This window comes from Pristiophorus japonicus, chromosome 16 (genome assembly GCF_044704955.1).
Source record: "Pristiophorus japonicus isolate sPriJap1 chromosome 16, sPriJap1.hap1, whole genome shotgun sequence".
NCBI classification, from domain to species: Eukaryota; Metazoa; Chordata; class Chondrichthyes; family Pristiophoridae; genus Pristiophorus; species Pristiophorus japonicus.
Window position 1 is genome coordinate 80465316 of NC_091992.1, and position 18621 is coordinate 80483936.

At 46.0% G+C, this 18621-nt stretch overlaps 1 protein-coding gene across 2 annotated transcripts in view; it reads left to right on the forward strand.

Annotated features, from left to right (window-relative positions):
* spata20 (spermatogenesis associated 20) overlaps positions 1-18621 on the forward strand; it is a 478863-nt gene that overhangs the window by 138987 nt on the left and 321255 nt on the right. For both annotated transcript variants that reach the window (XM_070857501.1, XM_070857500.1), the window contains exons 12-13: positions 5951-6119; positions 11304-11512. In XM_070857501.1, the coding sequence (XP_070713602.1) occupies positions 5951-6119; positions 11304-11512 (378 nt within the window). The remainder of the gene's footprint in view (positions 1-5950; positions 6120-11303; positions 11513-18621) is intronic.

Consider the following 18621-nt stretch of genomic DNA (forward strand, 5'->3'; position numbering starts at 1 on the left):
ACCTGTCCTGCTACCTTGAGGGATCTGTGGACATGCACTCCAAGGTCCCTCTGTTTCTCTACACTTCTCAGTGTCCTACCGTTTATTGTGTATTCTCTTGCCTTGTTAGCCCTCCCTAAATGCATGACTTCACACTTCTCCAGATTGAATTCCATTTGCCACTTTTCTGCCCACCTGACCAGTCCATTGATATTTTCCTGCAGTCTACAGCTTTCTTTCTCACTATCAACAACGTGACCAATTTTTGTATCATCTCTAAACTTCTTAATCATGTCCCCTTTATTGAAGTTTAAATCATCGATGTATATCACAAAAAGCAAGGGAACAAGTACTGAACCCTGCTTTCCAGTCACAAAAACACCCTTTGCTTCCTGCCATTGAGCTAATTTTGGATCCAACTTGCCACTTTGCCTTGGATCCCATGGGCCTTTACTTTTCTGACCAGTCTGCCATGTGGGATCTTGTCAAAAGCCTCGCCAAAATCCATGTAGACTACATCAAATATGCTACCTTCATCAACCCTCCTTGTTGCCTCCTCAAAAAATTCAATCAAGTTAGTCAGACATGACTTCCCTTAACAAATCCATGTTGACTGTCCTTGATTAATCCATGTCTTTCTAAATAATGATTAATACTGTCAGAATTTTTGCAACAATTTACCCACCACTGAGGTTAGGCTGACTGGCCTGTAATTACTTGGTCTATCCCTTTCTCCCTTTTTAAATCATGGTACAACATTAGCAGTCCCCCAGTCTGCCGGCACCATACCTGTGGCCAGAGAGGATTGAAAAATGATGGTCAGAGCCTCTGCTATTTCTTCCCTTGCTTCTCTTTAACCGCCCGGGATACATTTCATCCGGGCCTGGTTATTTATCCACTTTCAAAGATGTGAATCCCCTTAATATTTCCACCCTCACTATGTTTATTTCATCTAATATTTCACACTCCTCCTCCTTAACTACAATATCTGCATCTAAAATAGGCCCTACTCTTTCTTTAGTTATCCTCTTGCTCTTTATGTACTTATGAAACATTTTTGAGTTTTCCTCAATTTTACTTGCCAATATTTTGCTCCATGCCCTTTCTCTGCTTTCTTAATTCAAACGCCTCTCTGGCCTTGTACCCAATTCTCCTTCAGCCTGTGTCCCTGCTCACAACCTTCTTTCCTCTGACACTGATCTGCTTCTCATTCTCCCCAGCTCTTCACTCCACCACTTGTGCCCACTCTCTCAGCTGCCATACCACAGACCTCTGAAGCTTTCTCCCCAAATCCCTCCGCTTTACCTTGAATATCTCACCTCACATCCTGGACCTCCACTTCAACTTGTCTCTGCCTAAATTGGCTTCTCTCCCCCTAAATCCCTTGGCCTCACCTCCCTCCCTCCCTAAGTCCCTCGGACTCACTCTCTCCCCAAATCTCTCTGCCTCACCTCATTCCCTCCCTTGGCCTCACTCCCGCCCCAAATCCTTCCATCCCTCCCTAAATCCTTCAGTCTCATCTCCTTCAGTCCCCAAATCCCTCTGCCTCACCTCCTTCCCTCCCCAATTCCCTCAGACTTACCTCCTCCATTCCTACTTTCAGAATACTTCACAACTTTTCTCCCATGTCTTTGACTCCCATTCCGTAAATTCATCTACTTTTCCTTCTCCGTACTGTAAAATGTTCCCAGATGTCCCGTATAAATACAAGTTGTTGTAGCTTAGACTGAGACTGCCCAAATTCTCAGCCAAGAGAATGAGCACAGTTTAATTTATTAATGTAACCCAAGTGAAGTGTCACAACCTAAAGACAGGACTCCACCAAGGTTGTAAAGAATAGGCGAGAAGGTGAGATTAATCAAGAAACCGTGATTGGATGACACCAAATTTGGGATTTAAAATATTGTAGATTGTTAGAGGACGTTGCTGGGAAAGAATGACTTTGAGTGGGAGTCAGAATGATGAGTTTGAATTGCAATCATGCACCGTGGGCATAAAACTGTTGACAGAGGTCCTTTTACCTCAGTATTTCCAAACTGGTTTAGGCATTTCACACTTGTCTGGAACTTTCTGGAAGCTGCCACCATGCTGTGATGCAGATGGGTAGACACCAGGGGATTCGGCTTTCTACAGTTTTGAGCAGTGAGTGCAGTTAATCTCGACTTGTTTGCAGGCTCCTTAAAGGAAACTGCAAAGAGTTGTCACTCTGGACAGCTGAAACTCTGTTCTGAATAAAATAGTCTGTAAAGGTCAATTCCTGTGTGTGTATGCATTCAGATTGGGGTCTTTGTAGGCTGCTTAAATGTGCACCGTGGAGCCTTGTGAGCCACATATCCGTGTTCCCATTAATGTTCATATATCTCAAGCTCATGTCCCTAACCGCTCTCAGTGTTCTGCTTTAGGATTTAGTCACCAGTGAGGCAGCAGTGCTAAGAACGGCCCTTTGCAAACCTCCAAGCCCACAAAACGCAGAGAGGACGAATTAGTGAGTAAGAAACACAAGCGCAATGAGGACTAAGTTGCCCAGGCCAGATTGTTGGGCACGAGTGTGGCCCAGGGGCTGTAACTAAGGCACTCATGGCTCAGATATATTGTTTGAAACGTGTTGAAAATTAAATTAAATTCTCAAACAAACCCTGGCCTCTGAAGATCATTATTAAAGTTGGCTTGAGGCTTTGCTGGGACTTCTTAAAGGGTTTCAGTGCTGATGAACTATCCTTCAAATTAATTTACCACACATTTATTTAACAGTAAATTGATGTTATTTATCTAATGTTACTGATTATTCTTCACAGGAAGAATTTCTTCCCCACAGTGTTTTGCCCCTCCATTCCTGATGTTGCTACCCCTTTGCTGGGGCAGTTGGCCAGCAACCCCACGTGGCTGACCTTCACGTGTGAGACTGGGCTGTTCCTCTTCTGTCCTCATTAGCTGCAACATTTTCACTTTATAATGGCCGATGAGGAACAGAAGTGGAGAACCCCAGCCTGAGTGATGATGTGTTATTTGATCACGGGGACATCACTGCTGAGCCTGGTCCTGTCAGCACACGGCACCCAGACGCGTGATCCGCAGCAGGAATCCTTTCTTTCCTCCCTTCACCTAGCCTAAGGACACTGAAACTAAGATCAGCCAACATATAGGCCCCAATTTTGCCCATTAGTCAGTGTGGCTGAGTTCTTTATTGCCGTGGCTTAGTTGATAGCACTCTCATCTGAGTCACAAGTCCCACTCCAGAGACTCGAGCTCTGGTGCTGTACTGAGGGAGTGCCACACTGTCAGAGGTCTTGGGGCCGAAATTGCTCTCCGCCTCAAATGGGGCGCACTTACCGTTTTTATTGTTGAATTACCGGCCCAATCGATGGGGCAGTGATTGGAGCGATTTTGCCCTCTTTTTTTTTTTCTTCAATTATCGGGGCGGTGCTTCGGTCGGGAGCGGGGCGGAAGACGGGCGGTGTCATGAGCACCGCGCTGAGCATGTCAGTGCGATGTGGTGCTAATGCGTAGCAATGACCCTCCCCTTCAATTAAAGGGGAGGGCTGCTGCGAGCTCTGCAGCCACTTTAGTGGTGCCCACTGCCCACCAGGGAGGGTTTCGGTCAGGCCAGTGACCCGGTACCCTAGAGGGAGTGCCGGGCAGCCTGTTTGTGGCCCAACAGAATCCGTGGCCGCCATTTTCAGAATCGGCCGACGATTAAAATAAAATGGCGGCCGCAGCATTGCACCCGCTCCTTTAAGGGCGGATGCGCACCCAGCCACTAGCACCTTCCCACCGGGAAAAGCTGTCGGGGGCATCGACCGGTGGCTGCTCCGCTCCTGCGGGGCAATTTCTCTCACGGGGCGGAAAGGGGTTGCCGCCAGTCGGTAAGGGGTTGGCGCGTGGCCGACGGGGCAGGGACACGGGTGGGGCGGTAACTTTCTCCGCCACAAAAAGGGACGAGAGCACTGTCCTGAATGTCAGACACTCCGCCCCGACTGAGCAGTATCTCCTTTCCGCCACAAAGAGGCGGTTACGGCTCTTTTTTAAAAAAAAATTGCAATTTTTCGGTGAAATGTCTGCCCTCTATAGTGGGTGTAAAAGATCCCATGGCACTATTTAGAAAAAGGGCAGGGGAGTTCACCCCAGTATCCTGGCCAATGTTAATCCCTCAACCTACACCACTAAAAAACAGATTATCTGTCATTAATCACATTGCTGTTTGTGGGCCCTTGCTTTGTGCAATTGGGCTGTCGCATTTCCCACAGTGCAAAAGTGACTACACTTCAAAAGTACTTCATTGTCTGTAAACCGCTTTGAGATGTCCTGTGGTCATGAATGGCACTATATAAATACTAGTCTTTCCTTCTATTGGGGCAGCACATTTACCAATCGAACCATCGGATAGTAACATTTCAGTTTTAAAGATTGCTAACATTGAGCACACCACATTTTCTTCAGGACATTTTCAGCCATTACATTGTAAACATAAAAGAGCCACATTGCAGTAAGTGGAGCAGGTAGTTGTGTGATCATTCACATCAATAGATAAACTATCAAGGTTAGCACATGTTATTTGAAAAGTTTGTGTAAGAGTGGATGCAGGTCTATGTACAAGAGTGGTGCGTGCCTTATCTGAGGAGATTCAGGAGGGCTTTTGCTAATTTCAGGGTACATGAATAAGAATTCTTATCAACAGGAATAGGTCTTTAATCCCATTTTGAATGGATCAGCCCCAATACCCTCCTTCACACCATATCCCGTAATCCTATTTAAACTGTCTTTGAATGTGCCCAAATCCATGGCCATCTTTTGCGCAACTCCATGTTTGAACCAGGTTTCCGCTCCTGCTACAGCACTGAAATGGCCCTCATCAAAGTCACACATGACATGCTATGTGATTGTGACCATGGTAAACTATTCCTTCTCAGCCTGTTTGTAACCTTTGACACGGTTGACCCCACCATCCTGCTCCCATTCTTATCAATCTTGTCATAGCTCGAGAATCTCCTGCAATGGCTTCTCTTCCCGCTCCCGCACTGTGACCACTGGAATCCCCCGAGGATCTATCCATGGCCCCCTCCAATTTTTCATTTACATGCTGCCCATCGGTGACATCATCCAGAACCACTAAGGCAGGTTCCACGTGTACACTGTCGCCACTCAGCTGTCTGTCACCACCACAGTTTCTCTCCACCCTTCCACTGTCTCTGGTTTGTTACGCTGCTGTCCAACATCCAAAAATTTCCTCCAATGAATATTCGGAAGATCGAAGCTATTATCTTCGGCCCCTGCCACAAATTCTGCTCCCTTGCCACCAACTCCACCCTCCTCCCCGGCAGAAGAAGGTGGAGGACAGGGTAACAATAAAACACGACCTAGAACCGTAGAGTCTGGATTTATTCTCACTATCATCATGTTTAAGGGTTCACAGGTTGATACCTTATGGAAGGGGGCTCTTCTCTATTCAAAGATAGCCGAGGCTTGATGTTATATGGGACCAAATGGGGCTGAACAAATGGATATAGAACAATAGAATCATACAGCACAGAAGGAATCCATTCAGCCCATCGTGCCTATGCCAGTTCTTTGAAAAACCTTTCTAATTAGTCCCACTTTCCTGCTGTTTCCCCACAATCCTGCAAATTTTTCATTTTCAAGTTTATATCCAATTGTTTGAAAGTTACTGTTGAATCTGCATCCACCATCTTTCAGGCAGTGCATTCCAGATCATCATAACTCGCTGTGTAAAAAAAAAAAAGTCTCTTGTTCTTTTACCAATTACTTTAAATCTGTGTCTTCTGGTTATCGACACTCCTGTCAGTGGGAACAGTTTCTCCTTATTTACTCGATCAAAACGTCTCAGAATTTTGAACACCTATTAAAATCTCGCCATAATCTTCTCTGTTTGAAGAAGAACAACTCCAGCTCCATATGACATCCTGCAGTTGATTGTCTAACCGTGAATCATTTGTCTTCATTATCACTGCCACAGGTCTCATGATCTCCGGTTTCGCTCGAGCGGGCGGGGTCCTCGGGGAGAAGACCTACATTCGGCGCGCGACACAGGCTGCCACCTTCCTGAGGGAGCATATGTTCGACTCCAGCAACGGGCGGCTCCTGCGCAGCTGCTACCGCGGAGACGAGAGCTCGGTGGAGCAGGCGTAAGTAACTGGCAAAAAAAAAGTTGTAATGTATGCACCTGGTGAGTATTCTCACAAGTTGGTAGAGCTGTTGAGTCCGTATTCCATGTTTAGGTTCAGTGCGTGAGGTTGCAGCCCCTCTTCCGTTATTTAAAGGGGCTGCTCCTCTATTTCTGGCTGCACTTCAGTCCCACGCTCCTGATCTTTGGGCACCCGGTGCGGAGGGGAGCGGGCAGGTTGGAGGGCCTCCTCGTTGGACTACTCCTGGGCCTGGCCAAGGTGGCCATTAACCGGTCCAGGCAGCGGGCAGTCGAGGAGGTCGTTCAGCCCAACTGCCTGCCTCTCTTCCATGGTTATGTTCGCTCCAAGGTATCCCTGGAGATGGAGCATGCGGTGCCCACCAGTATGCTCGCGTCCTTCCGCGAGAGGTGGGCAACGGAAGGACTGGAGTGCATCATTACCCTCGGCAAACAAATTTTTATTTGATCTAAGTTTCCGTTAAAAGTTTTATTTGGAAATTTGTGGGTTCTAGTGCCCTTGCCAAAAGGGGGCATTTGATTTAAAGTTTAGTTTAAAATAGTTGTAAAGCTGTTGAGTTGGGGGTGGCTTAGCCAGTCACATGATGTTCACAAGACTAAATAAAACCCCAGTCAGTTGGGTTCGGGGGATCTACGATGAGGCAGGTGATTGTGAGCCTGGTGGATGAACTGGTAATGTGTAGTGTGATTGTTAAATTTTTGCTAATAAACCAACTAGTTCTTAATAGCAATGTGTTGCTATAAATTCTTAAGCAAAGAGCCCATGAAGCAAATACATTACAAAACTATTTTTCCCCTGACTTCCGTCAGCCACTGACCCCAGCATGGTCAGTAACGTGCGTCCCTTGTCGATTGAATGCAGGTCTGAATGGGCCTGAGCTCATCCCCTGACTCGGGAGTCAAGGGTTATGGGGAGCGTGCAGGGAAGTGGAGTTGAGGCCAAGATCAGATCAGCCATGGTCTTATTAAATGGTGGTGGACAATTAAACAACTAACGGGAGGAGGAGTCTCCATGAATATTCCCATCCTCAATGATGGCGGAGCCCAGCATGCAAGTGCAAAAGACAAGGCTGAAACGTTTGCGACCATCATCAGCCAGAAGTGCTGAGTGGATGATCCATATTGGCCTCCTTCTGAGGTCCCCACCATTACAGAAGCCAGTCTTCAGCCAATTCGATTCGCTCCACGTGATATCAACAAACGACTGAGTGCACTGGATACAGCAAAGGCTATGGGCCCAGACAACATCCTGACTGTCACGTTGAAGACATATGCTCCAGAACCAGCCGCGCCTCTAGCCAAGCTGTTCCAGTATAACTACACCACTGGCATCTACCTGACAAATCTCCAACAAGCGAGAGTCTAACCACCTTCCCTTGATATTCAAAGACATTACCATCACCGAATCCCCCACCATTGACAAGAAACTTAATTGGACCAGCCACATAAATACCGTGGCAACAAGAGCGGTTCAGAGGCTGGGTATTCTGTGGCGAGTGTCTCACCTCCTGACTCCCCAAAGCCTTGCCTGGATGAGTGCAGCTCCAACAACACTCAAGAAGCTTGACACCATCCAGGATAAGGCAGCCCACTTGATTGGCACCCCATCCACCACCTTAAACATTCACTCCCTCCACCACCGGCACACCATGGCAGCAGTGTGTACCATCTACAAGATGCACTGCAGCAACTTGCCAAGGCTTCTTTGGCAGCACCTCCTAAACCCGCGACCTCTACCATCTCGAAGGACAAGGGCAGCAGGCGCATGGGAACACCATTACCTGCAAGTTCCCCTCAAAGTCACATACCATCCTTAATTTGAAGTATATCGCCGTTCCTTCATCGTCGCTGGATCAATATCCTGGAACTCCCTCCCTAATAGCACTGTGGGAGCACCTCCACCACACAGACTGCTGCAGTTCAAGAAGACGACAAACAACCACCTTCTCGAGGGCAATTAGGGATGGGCCATAATTGCCGACCTTGCCAGCGACGCCCACATCCCAGAACGAATAAAAAGAAAATCCAGGCAAAATGGTCGTGTCTTTTTGTAACAGCCCCCCTTTGCCTCCTTAGCAGCAACAGATGCCAGGACACTAGCTGAAACAGTGTTCCGGCTCCTGAACACTAACAACTGTCCCTGTCTCGAAAGTGTGCACGCTTGTATATTGGGTGAGGCCAAGATGGAACCCGACTGCTGCACCCACTGGGTGAGGACAGGAAGGGTCTTGGCAGTGTTGCACCCACTGGGTGAGGACAGGAAGGGACTCGGCCGTGCTGCACCCACTGGGTGAGGAGAGGAAGGGTCTCGGCCGTGCTGCACCCACTGGATGAGGATGGTGCTGCACCTTCCACAGTTGAATAGCCTGCTGATACTGACTAGGATTATCTTCAGGAGCCGAGCGGGGTGGGTGAGTTTTTAATTAAAATGATGCTGGTTCCTATTAATGTCTGCATAGGAGTTTTCCCTCCTTCTGTGGCGGGTTTGTTATGGAGATAATCTCGATTGGAATCACTCACTTGTTTATCTGACGGAGCCTATTTGCACACACACAGAGCCTGCCAGTCATACAGACAGATCCTTAATCTGTGCCCCACAATATTTTTCTTTCCTGACGCTTTCTATCCAACACGTAACTTTAAAGTACTTTTTTGGCCTTTTCGCACTCCCTGAAGGCATGTCAACCTGGATGGTTTTAGAAGTGGATGATTAATTCAGGGGGTAGCACGTTTGGTGCCCCTTAAGGGGTTGACGATTGATTTTAGATAAAATCGATTTTGTTCTTGGAATGCACTGTGTTGTTTCTGTTATTTTAAAGTCGGGACACTTCCATTCTCAGTGACTTTGTGAATCTACAGCAGAGAAGGAATCAAAATGGAATTTGATTGTATATTTATAATGCAAAACAGCTGCAGGTTTTAAGCCACCTCCGTTGCCATTGTGGACTGGAATTCAGAACTCCAATGGCAAAACTGAGGCAACTTGTGCAGGATCACCCTAATAGTGGGTTCACCGGTGTAGAGAGTGAAGTTAGGACGGAAAAGATCCCGTGGTACTAATTGAAGAAGTACAGGGGAGTCCCGGTGTCCTGACCAAGAGTTATCCCTCAACCAACATTGCTAAAAGAGATTATCTGGTCATTATCACATTGCTGTTTGTGGGATCTTGCTATGTGAAAATTGACAGCCGAGTTTCCACATTACAACAGTGACTACACTTCAAAAGTACTTCATGGGCTGTGAAGCTCTTTGGGATCTCCTGAGGTTGTGAAAGGCGCTATATAAATGCAAGTCTTTTCTTCTGCAGTCAGGAGTGGTATAATTGGTCTTCATGCCTGGAAGGGAAACAAAACATCGGTCACTGTTCTTACTCCTAATCGCTACCCAGTGACTTCTGCTCTGTGTGTGTATTGTGTGTGTGTATTGTGTGTGTATACATCAGGTGACAACAGAATTGGGGTCAGCTTTGTTGTCTCTCATGGCTGACATTTACGGTTTCGTACTCCCATATGAAGAGCTTACACAGGAATTGGAGAGGAACAAGGAAAGCGATAGAAATTGGAAATTAAAAAGTAAACCAAGAGCTGAATTAATTGATCTGCACTGCAATGGGGAGGTGTGGTTACATAGGCCATTCAGCCCCTCGAGCAAGATCCATCATTCTATCAGTACACACATGACACGAGGGGCTATATGGCCTACTCCAGCTCCTATTATGACTGATCTGTACCTCAAGTCCTGTACCTTTGCTCCATATCCCTCGATACACTTACCAAACAAAAATCTGTCGATCTCAGCCTTGAAAATATCAATTGGCCCCCAGCATCCACAGCCTTTTTGGGGTGGGAATTCCAGACTTCTACAACCCTTTGTGTGAACAAGTGCTCCCTGAGTTCTGAATGGCCTAGCTATAATTTTAAGATTATGCCCCCTAGCTCTGGATTCCCCCACCAGAGAAAATACTTTCTCTCTCTCCTATCAAAATCCCTTCAACATTTTAAATACCTCAATCAGATCACACCTCAAACTTCTACACTTAAGGGAATAACAGCGAAGTTTAGGGAACTTGTCCTCATAATTGAGGTTAGGCCTGCAACTCTGCAGCATTGATTCTCCGACCTACGATCCCTTTGAGCGCAGGGAGTGCGGAATCAATAAATTTTCCCCTTCTATCATGTAGTCGTGGTACTGTTTTCAAAACCTAAACTCTATCTGATATAACATCATAGTGTAGGTTTATTGGCTTCTTGTCGTTTCACACATGAAAAATTCATTTGTTGCTCCAAGTATATGGGGCATTTAGATTAATGGGGTTAGAGGACATTAATTGTCTAATAGTGTGAGAAATGTTCACACAAAGGGGTAGTAGAACTCTTTCTCCCCCCCGCCCCCTCCCCCCCCCCCACTCAAAAGGGTGTGGATGCTGGAGGGCAATTGGAGCTTTAAAAACTGAGAGCGACAGATTTTGTTGGGTACCGGTATCGAGTGATATGGAGCTAAATTGGGAAAGTGGAGTTGAGGTACAGATCAGTCATGATCACAGTGACTCCAGGAGCTGAACGGCCTCCTGTTCCTAACATTACTGTGATATAAGTAGACTTCGTACGTGACACAGATGGTTTGTGCATATAAAGTGCAGGATGTCAGCTTGCTTTATTTAAGTCTGGCTTATTCACTAATAATTGACTTAATTGGTGTTTTGAGAATTGTGCACTGGGGTGTTGTGGCTGAGTTTAATTCAGTGAAGAAGTGCAGTCTGGCGGCAATAAGAAAATTATTGCCAACAGTCTGTACTTGACATTAGCAGTATCGATGTCACGACTTTACATAACGCAGAGTTCCAACCATTGTTTTTAAAGACTTAGAAACTGTTTGGAGGAACGGCGATATATGTCTTCAGTCAGGATGGTGTGTGACTTGGAGGGGAACTTGGAGGTGGTGGTGTTCCCATGCGCCTGCTGCTCTTGTCATTGTAGTGGAGGTCGCGGGTTTGAGAGGTGCTGTTGAAGAGCTGCACAGAGAGTAGAGTTGGCAGTGGTCTGGAAGCAAGCTACGATCTCACTTGGTCCACGGAGTGAGAGAAACCAGCCACTGGAAGGGCCGATAATGTAGGATGCCACACCTCAAGATCCCAACCTAATCTCTGCCTATTCTGGTGTGTTGTCAGGGCCACGCCCATCAGTGGGTTTCTGGATGACTATGCGTTCGTTATTCGAGGTCTGATAGACCTGTATGAAGCTTCCTTTGATGAGCAGTGGCTGGAGTGGGCCTTGAAGCTCCAGCAGAAACAGGATGACTTATTCTGGGACGCCAAGGGATTTGCCTACTTCACCGACGATGCCCGTGATTCCTCGGTGCTAATTCGCCTTAAAGAAGGTGAGTGTTCCATAAAGATGTTTGTGGCCTTTTTGTGGTGTCTGCTGGGATATTGTTCACTTCCATTGCATCATTCTTCCTCCAAGCTGGGGGAACAGTACAGTTCAGGGTTTGAAAATCTCTTATAAACACAGATTTGTGCTCTTCCATAAAGAAAGAAAGATTTGCATTTATCTTTTACCTCAGGACGTCCCAATGTGCTTTACTGCCAATTAAGTACTTTTTATAAATTCGTTCCTGGGATTTGGGCGGCACTGGCAAGGCCAGCATTTATTGCCCATCCCTAGTTGCCCTTGAGAAGGTGGTGGTGAGCTGCCTTCTTGAACCGCTGTGGTCCTTCTAGGTGGTAGAGTTCGCGCGTTAATGAGCTACTGCCGAAGAAGCCTTGGCGAGTTGCTGCAGTGCATCTTGTAGATGGTAGACACTGCAACCACAGTACGTCGGTGATGGAGGGAGTGAATGTTTATGGTGGTGGATAGGGTGCCAATCAAGCGGCCTGCTTTGTCCTGGATGGTGTCGAGCTTCTTGAGTGTTGGTGGAGCTACACTTTTGAAGCGTAATAATGTAGGAAACACGGCCACCAATATGAGCACAGCGAGGTCCCACCTCTGCCATCAGTCCTGTATTTTATACCCAACGGTGCTATCAGCAGCTCGAAAGCAGCAGATGTTTATGGTTGGAGGCACTCCAGTTGGTTAAAAGCACCTCAAGAGTTTATGAAGACTCCCTTGATAAGTAAGTATTATAAATTGATCGGCCTTTGTAAATAATGGAGTTACTCTAGTTTTTCAAAGAGTTTTTGAATGGCATTGCTGTTTTATCAACTGTGTGTGTAAGTGTAATAATATAGAATGCATGCAGCACTTTCCTGATTAAACCAGGTTGCTTCAGTTCAGATTTGTATTACTAATATTTCTCAGCAGCAAGAACTGAAATGCAACAACAGACGGCGAACAACCCTACAATCTGCTCCAGTCCGAGCCCCCACCCTCTGCTCTTCCAGCTGTGGCTGCCCCTGTGGTCCGCCTCTCCCTTCACCATCCACCATCAGAGGCGGAGCCTTCACTGCCATGTTTCTGCATTCTGGAACTCTCTAATTCCTCTTTCACATCATACCTTTTCTTTCTCCTTCAAAAAGCCTCCTAAATCCTATCTCTGCCCAATATAAATGTAACTTGCTGAGCAGATTGGTAAACTGAAGATGTGCCCATTTCATAACCGCACTGCTAAATGGCCTCATCTCTTAAAATACTGTATAAAAGGCTTAGAGTGGAATGTAATTTGCTGCTTTTATGCTCATCAGACAATCACTCAAGGCCGATCTGAGGCCTGTACCTTGTTACAGGTGTCTGTAGTTCATGGTAAGAAACGCTCGAAACAACAGCAATGATCCATGACCCAATTTTGAGAATTCAGGTAGTGGTCCGTTCAGTCCCTCGAGCAGGAGAATCTCTGAACTATACTGAACTGAGATGAAGAGACACAGATCCTCATGGGTTAGTGAGTGATCATAAGATCTGTACAACAAAACCTTACCTATTGTCCAACATACTATCACAAGTCTCTTGTCCATTCCAAGCTTGTCCGTTCCAAAAAAGTCCACCAAAAACTAATGCAGACATTTTGGAAAAACACAGTTGGAAAAGTAGGTTCCTGATTTACTCCCCGCTGCTGAAGGCATTGCCGGTCCTTGGTGGAGATTATATATTAAGCATTACCATGTTCAGTTGGCTGCGGGGGTAGGGGATGAGGCAACAATCACAGCCATTCCCGAACCTTCCCTCAACCCACACCATGGCAGACGAGGGATAGTGATCAAGAGCAGCAACCCTGGCTGATTGGCACCTCCCTAAGTCCAAGGCTGGCCATGCTAAATATAGTGCCATTCGCCTTTGTTCCAGTTGTGATTAGCCTTTCAGCACCGAGCAGGAATTGAACCTGGGACCGTCCTGGTCTGCATGACTCAGCTACGGAAGGTTAACCTCACTGAGCCTCCAGGAGAATCACATAACTTCCTTTCTAAATGAAGTAGAGATTCTATTCCAAATTCTGTGTAATCTTCTGATGAAGGATCACAGACCAGAAACATTAACTCTGTTTCTCTCTCCACAGATGCTGCCTGACCCGCTGAGATTTCCAGCATTTTTTGTTTTTATTTCAGATTCCAGCATCCGCAGTAATTTGCTTTTGTATCTGTGTAACCTTTGTAGTCACAGGCCTTTCCTGATCAATTTTTTTGTGCTAAAGAAATTGAGTTATCTAGTATTTTGAATTAAACAGCATAACATTGCAAATTGGGGATGTAGTTATTAAAAAAATGGAATGATCTCAATTTGTTTTAAGCGACTTTGAATTAATAGGAGTAGCTTGTATACGGGTTACCAGAGACACCTAGTAGTATTAAGAAGCTATTGTGCAGATCTTTAAGGCTCCCTATTGTCTTCAGACTCTCAATTCATCGCAACATTAATAGTCGTCCACGTATTTAATTTTTTATTCGTTCATGGGATGTGGGCATCGCTGGCAAGGCCAGCATTTATTGCCCATCCCTAATTGCCCTTGAGAAGGTGGAGGTGAACCGCCCTCTTGAACGTTGCAGACCGTGTGGTGAAGGTACTCCCACAGTGCTGTTAGGGAGGGAGTTCCAGGATTTTGACCCAGCGACGATGAAAGAAAGGCCGATATATTTCCAAGTCAGTGTGTGCCTTGGAGGGGAACATGGAGGTGGTGGTGTTCCCATGTGTCTGCTGCCCTTGTCCTTCTAGGCGGTAGAGGTTGCGGGTTTGGGCGATGCTGCTGAAGAAGCCTTGGCGAGTTGCTGCAGTGCATCTTGTAGACTGGTACACACTGCTGCCACGGTGCGCTGGTGGTGGAGGGAGTGAATGTTTAAGGTGGTGAATGGGGTGCCAATCACCATAGGCTGCTTTATCCTGGATGGTGTTGAGCTTTTTGAGTGTTGTTGGAGCTGCACTCCTCCAGGCAAGTGGCGAGTATTCCATCACACACCAGACTTGTGCCTTGTAGATGGTGGAAAGGCTTTGGGGGGTCAGGAGGTGAGTCACTTTCCGCAGAATACCCAGCCTCTGACCCACTCTTGTAGCCACAGTATTTATGTAGCTGGTCCAGTTAAGTTTCTGGTCAGTGGTGACCCCCAGGATGATGATGGTGGGGGATTCGGCGATAGTAATCCGTTGAATGTCAAGGGGCGGTGGTTAGACTCTCGCTTGTTGGAGATGGTCATTGCCCATTTATGAAGGTGAGAACTGAGACACGTGCTGAAGGTGTGACCGTATCAGCCCAGTGATTCTGGGACACCAGTAGGCCTTCAGCTTGGATTATCAGAAAATCGTCACTTACTGAGTTTAATACAAAACGTACTAGGAAACTTGAGTAATGAGCTAAGTGCACATTAAAAACAGGTCAACTGTTCAGAAGTGAGTGTCAGACTTAGAATGAGAGAGCATTGGAAGGTTTGCATAGATCAATGCAATTGTGAATAATAATCGGGGAAATGGATGTGCATATTTAAGTTGCTGTTACAATGTAAATGAAGAATGGCGAGGAATTTAAGTTTGAAATTAACCTGCATTAAAATTAATGACAAATGCTATAAATGTTTATTGATAAATCCTTGCCTCTTCCTCGCTGCAGTAGATGACAGTACAGGGTAAGCACTTTAAAAACAGGAACACAGCTGGAAATATGTCTACAAAGGAAATCAGTCATTTTTTGTTTCCTCACTCCCATTGTAATCTCTGGAGCTGTCCATTTTATTCACCAAACATTCGTCAGTACTATCAGTGGAGTTTGTGTGTTGGAGATGAATCACTACTCCTTGGTGTGTTTAGTCCAGTTTTGTTCCAAAACCCTCTGCTGCTTGTATCTTAACTCGCACCAAGTCCCGTTCACCCACCACCTCTGTGCACACTGAACCTACATTGGCTCCCGGTCCACCAACACCTCAAATTTAAAATTGTCATCCTTGTGTTCAACTCTCTCCATGACCTCGCCCCTCCCTATCTCTGTAACCTCCTCCAGCACCACCACCTTCCGAGAACTCTGCATTATTACAGCAATATGCTCCGTGCTCATTGTTACTTGCAAGCTCTGTACAGGCGCCAGATTTTTTTGAAGAATGCCAGTTGGTCTAAAAGTATTCCCCTCATTCACCGCATGGTAGAAAATTGACTCCTAATTATGTCTTCACTTCAATGACTGAAATATTTGATGAAGGGATTGAGTCAGTGTAGGCATTATTGTATATCTGGCTTCCCATTGCAGAAATATATTAGCAAGCAAAGTTACTTTCCAGAGAAGTCACATTATTCTGTAGGTTTCCCTACAGCTGAGCTTTAAACAATAAAAAGATGGATAGTTTAAACCAAAAGTTAAAAGGTGTCCGTCCGCCTGTGGCTCAGTGGGCAGCACTCTCGCTTCTGAGTCAGAAGAACACAACACAAGAAATAGGAGCAGGAGTAGGTCATTTGACCCCTCGAGCCTGCTCCGCCATTTAATAAGATCATGGCTGATCTGATCATGGACTCAGATCCACTACCCTGCCCCGTCCCCATAATCCTTTATTCTCATCACTCAAAAAAACTGTCTATCTTCGCCTTAAATATATTCAATGACCCAGCCTCCGGGGCAGAGAATTCCACAGATTTACAACCCTCTGAGAGAAGAAATTTCTCCTCCTCTCTGTTTTAAATGGGCGGCCCCTTATTCTGAGACTATGGCCCCTAGTTCTAGTCTCCCCTATGAGTGGAAATATCCTCTCTGCATCCAACTTGTTGAGCCCTCTCATTATCTGATATGTTTCGATAAGATCACCTCTCATTCTTCTGAACTCCAATGAGCATAGCCCCAACTTATTCAATCTATCTTTATAAGTCAACCCCCTCTTCTCTGGAATCAACCTAGTGAACCTTCTCTGAACAGCCTCCAATGCAAGTATATCCTTCCTTAAATACGGAGACCAAAACTGTATGCAGTACTCCAGGTGTGGCCTCACCAATACCCTGTGCAGTTGTAGCAGGACTTCTCTGCTTTTATACTCTATCCTCCTTGCAATAAAGGCCAACATTCCATTTGCCTTCCTGATTACTTGCTGTACCTGCATATTAACGTTTTGTGTTTCATGCACAAGGACCCACAGGTCCCTCTGTACTGCAGCACTTTGTAATTTTTCTCCATTTAAATTATAATTTGCTTTTCTATTATTTCTGCCAAAGTCGATAACCTCACACTTTCCAACGTTATACCCCATCTGCCAAATTTTTGCCCACTCATTTAGCCTGCCTATATCCTTTTGCAGATTTTTTTGTGTCCTCACAATTTGCTTTCCCACTCATCTTTGTATCATCAGCAAACTTGGCTACATTACACTTGGTCCCTTCATCCAAGTCATTAATATTGATTGTAAATAGTTGAGGCCCCAGCACCTGCGGCACCCCACTGGTTATTGTTTGGCAACTGGAAAATGACCCGTTTATCCCGACTCTCTGTTTTCTGTTAGTTAACCAATCCTCAATCCATGCTAATATATTGCCTTCATTGTCTCAGCACCTCCCACCTTTCTTTGAAGGTGTTCCCTACAAGCTTCCAATCTTATCAGGGTGACCTCATAGGGCCTGGTGGCCGGGAATGGTCCCGTACGAGGGATGGTTCCGGATAAGGGAGTTCTAGATAAGGGAGGTTCAACCTGTATTAAAAATAATTGTAAAGTTATAACAAAAAATTAGAAGAAATGCGATGAAAGAGAGAACCAATAAGGGAATGGAAATGTAATGTCAGAGAATGAAAGAGAAATAGGAAAGGGAGAAAGTTAGAAATACTGAGGGGGTTATTTTGGTGAAAGTGTGAAAAGAGGCGTTAAATGGGTGCTGTGCTAATAAGACACGCCTGTTTGAAAGTCTGGTTTTAGCCCGCATTTTTGGGGCTAATTGGTGATTACCATAATTTAAACAGGCCGGAATGACCTAAAACAGACACCTGCAGGTTTAGCACTCAAGTGCTGTTTAGAAGCAATTTTCACGAGCACCCGCTTCCACTGAGGTTGCTCTGGAGTGTGCTGGCAGATACACAACGGAACATTTCAGGATGGTTCAGGGACTGAGGGAGAGGGCGCACAGGGTCTCAGACATGGCACTGAAGGTCCAGAGAAGGAGGGATGTCCTGTACCTGCAGGGGGCAAGGACATCACCTCGCCCTCCTGTCCCTCTCTTCTGCAGCAGCTGATGCTGCTCTTTCTGGCCTCATGCCCTCCTCCCATTCCTCCTCCAGACCGAGGGAACCACTAATAAGATGCCCATGCCCAAGCACTTCCTTTCTCCTGGTGACTCCTATAAGATGGAGTAGCACAGCACTCTCTTTAGGCAAAGTCCTCAGAATTTCCAGAATAAATGTTGATAGAGAGTTGGTGAAGTCTTGACAAAGTGTCCCATAAAGTCACTCGATGTGTCTCAAAAAGTCCTCTTCAAACCTCCAGCTGCAATTGAAAGCTGAGCATAGCTTTAGGTAGCGCTCGAAACCCTCAGCAACAACTGGTTTACTCCTGTTCGGCTACTTGCTGTTAGGAGAGGTCGTTAATTGTACTGCTATCCACCAAAATGCTGTGCAGCCTCTTTCATGAGCGCTAGTAGGCAGTTTAATTGTCAATCAGCCCCTTAGCGATCTTCCGGGTGTCCGTTCCTAGCACGCACTTCAACTCCTTTACCAAGATGGCGTCTTGCACTAAAATTGAGCTAAACCGCTGTTGGCTCTCAAGACCCCCATCTTGGCCACCTCGGAGGCTCTTTAGTGCCTAAAGTATCCAGGGAAAATTGCCCCTGAAAATTGAATGGACTTAGCATAGCGGGTCGAAGGAGATGCCCATATTTCAGATGAAATGTTAAAGTGAGGCCCTGTCTACCTATTTCCGCGGTTTAGGTGGATGGTAATGATTCCCATGACCAAATTTGAGGAAGAGCAAGGAGTTCTGGGGTCGTGGCGAGCATTCCTCCCTTAATTAACACCACCAAACATATAGATTCACTACAGTTGATCTCATTGCTGTTTATGGGATCTTGCTTTGTGAAAAATGACTACTGTGTTTGCCGACATAACATTCA